Genomic DNA, 2,028 nt, shown 5'->3' on the forward strand with positions numbered 1-2,028 from the left:
GGTACCTCCATACCAGCACCGCATACTGGCATGCCACGGCAGCACGACGCTGTTCGTTGTCCGTGTCCCTGCGATGGCGATAGCCCTCCCGTCCTCCCCCCTCTCTCATTCTCATTCGACGCCAGTCTCTCCTCCTCTTCTGCGACATTCACTTCCTCCATTTGGAGCAAGTCGGAATCGCCGAGCCAACACACGTCACTGCGAAAGAGCCGGCGAGATACGCTGCCTAATGAAGTCACGAGTATTAACAGACGAATGATGAGTGGCACACATGAAAGCATTTTATCATCAGCCTGACAAAACAAAAAAACAAAAAAAAAACCCAAATCACTCTAAACAAAACAATGAGGGAGGCGCGTTCTCCCACATAATACCCGCACGGACGGGGACGGTCAACTAGCGAGCACTTGTTGGACTGCCTCTCTCAGTGAGGCAGCGGGGCTGATGGCAGCACGACTGCGGGCACCTTGACCAACCGGCGCGACAGCTCCGCGACCAGCTGGCTGAAGACGAGCGAGTCCACGTTCTGCCCCACCAGGCTGAGGAGGAAGACGTCGCCGGCCGACATGGCCGACACGACGGTCGAGATGCGCTGGCTGTCCGGGTAGCGCCAGCTTAGCAGGCGACGCCTGAGCGGCGCGTTTACCAGGAGCAGCACGCGATAGGACACGGCCAACACACCAGCAAACAGCAGGGACGCGTACCAGAACCAGAGGAACGCGAAGACCTTCTCGTTGATGATGTTGAGCGGCAGGACGCAGATGGCCTCTCGGTTCTCGATCGTTCCCGACTGGCCGTACTTGAGGAAGGTGCACATGGCAATCCTGGGGAACGCCATCACCGCCGGATTCACCAAGTCGCGGCCCTCGCCGCGATGCCAGCGGACCAGATCCCAGCCGTAGGTCAGGAATCCTCCTCCCAGGACGTAGTCGGTGAATGCCACCTGGGCGACGATGTTGACGACGCTGAGCAGTTCGCACAGCAGGTACTTGGCCAGATAGCAGCGGTTGTGGTTCATGTTAAGCACCAGGAAGTCGACCATCTGCGACCGAACTTCGGCGCTGTCCTGCGTCACGGCCGAGCGGATGTCGAGCGCGGCAACGATGGCGGGCACCTTGCCACCTTCCCAGGCTTTCCAGAACCAGCGGGGCACGTAGAAGCACAGCGCCTGCGCGAACATGAGGAAGCAGACCCACTGGTAGTACGTGTGGTACTTGCGGTCTCCGAGTCCGCTTCCCGGAGGCTTGTGGCCGGCGCCAGGATAGACGAAGGTTCCGTTGTACGACGCGTTGAAAAGGGGGCGAAAGCTGAACGTGGACTCGACCCAGCAAAAGGAGTCGACCACGCTCTTCGGAACCGTCGGGCAGTGGCAGTCCATGGGCGTCCCCACGTACTCCCTGGTGGTGAGGATCGTGCCGAAGGCCATCAGAATGGCGACCGTGACGACGGTGTGGAGGCGGAAGACATTGCCGTCGGTGTTCACCTTGCGCGCCCTGAAGAGCTTCCGCAAGTTGCCCAGGAAGTGAAGCATGTTTCGAGTTCGTCGGCAGTTTTCGATCGGGACAGGAAGTGTTCGAAGACAAGTAACGTGTCCGGGATGACAGCGTCGGCCAGCTCGTGCTCGCCACCGAGTGATCGAACGCCACGCGAGCCAGCGCCAACTCTGGCCACGCTGGAACGCTGTCACTGATGTCGCGTGCCAGCGCGGCCGAGTGCGCTAGACAGCACGAAAGCCGAACGCGCTTATAGCTGGTCACAGCATGCGGGCACGCTGGTGTCTGAGGAACGCTGTGTGGACGCTACGACTGTCCGCTGGCAGCCCCGGGAGCCCGGTGCCGTAGAGAGGTAAATATGACACAAAATAATAATAATAAACATACGTCGCCGCGTGCACAGTAAAGAGGACAATTTTCAAGATTATATTGAAGTTAACACGCATACGCAGTGCGAGGGAATACACGGTGCGTTCTGCGTAAGTGAAAATCTATCGTATTTTGACCACGAACAGACATAAGAGGGGAGAGTTCT

The 2,028-nt window shown here is 58.6% G+C and overlaps 1 protein-coding gene across 1 annotated transcript; it reads right to left on the bottom strand.

Annotated features, from left to right (window-relative positions):
* Positions 1-259: 259 nt before the first annotated feature.
* LOC142575509 (innexin shaking-B-like) lies at positions 260-1,741 on the bottom strand. Its single transcript, XM_075684923.1, has one exon. It carries the CDS (start codon positions 1,529-1,531, stop codon positions 425-427), a length of 1,107 nt encoding a protein of 368 aa, XP_075541038.1. The 5' UTR covers positions 1,532-1,741; the 3' UTR covers positions 260-424.
* Between the last annotated feature and the right edge of the window lie 287 nt (positions 1,742-2,028).

The sequence above is a fragment of the Dermacentor variabilis genome, chromosome 3, assembly GCF_050947875.1.
Source record: "Dermacentor variabilis isolate Ectoservices chromosome 3, ASM5094787v1, whole genome shotgun sequence".
NCBI lineage: Eukaryota > Metazoa > Arthropoda > Arachnida > Ixodida > Ixodidae > Dermacentor > Dermacentor variabilis.

Bases quoted from the DNA above. Each gene is read 5' to 3' on its own strand.
- LOC142575509 (XM_075684923.1), bottom strand. From the start codon at position 1,531: ATGCTTCACTTCCTGGGCAACTTGCGGAAGCTCTTCAGGGCGCGCAAG.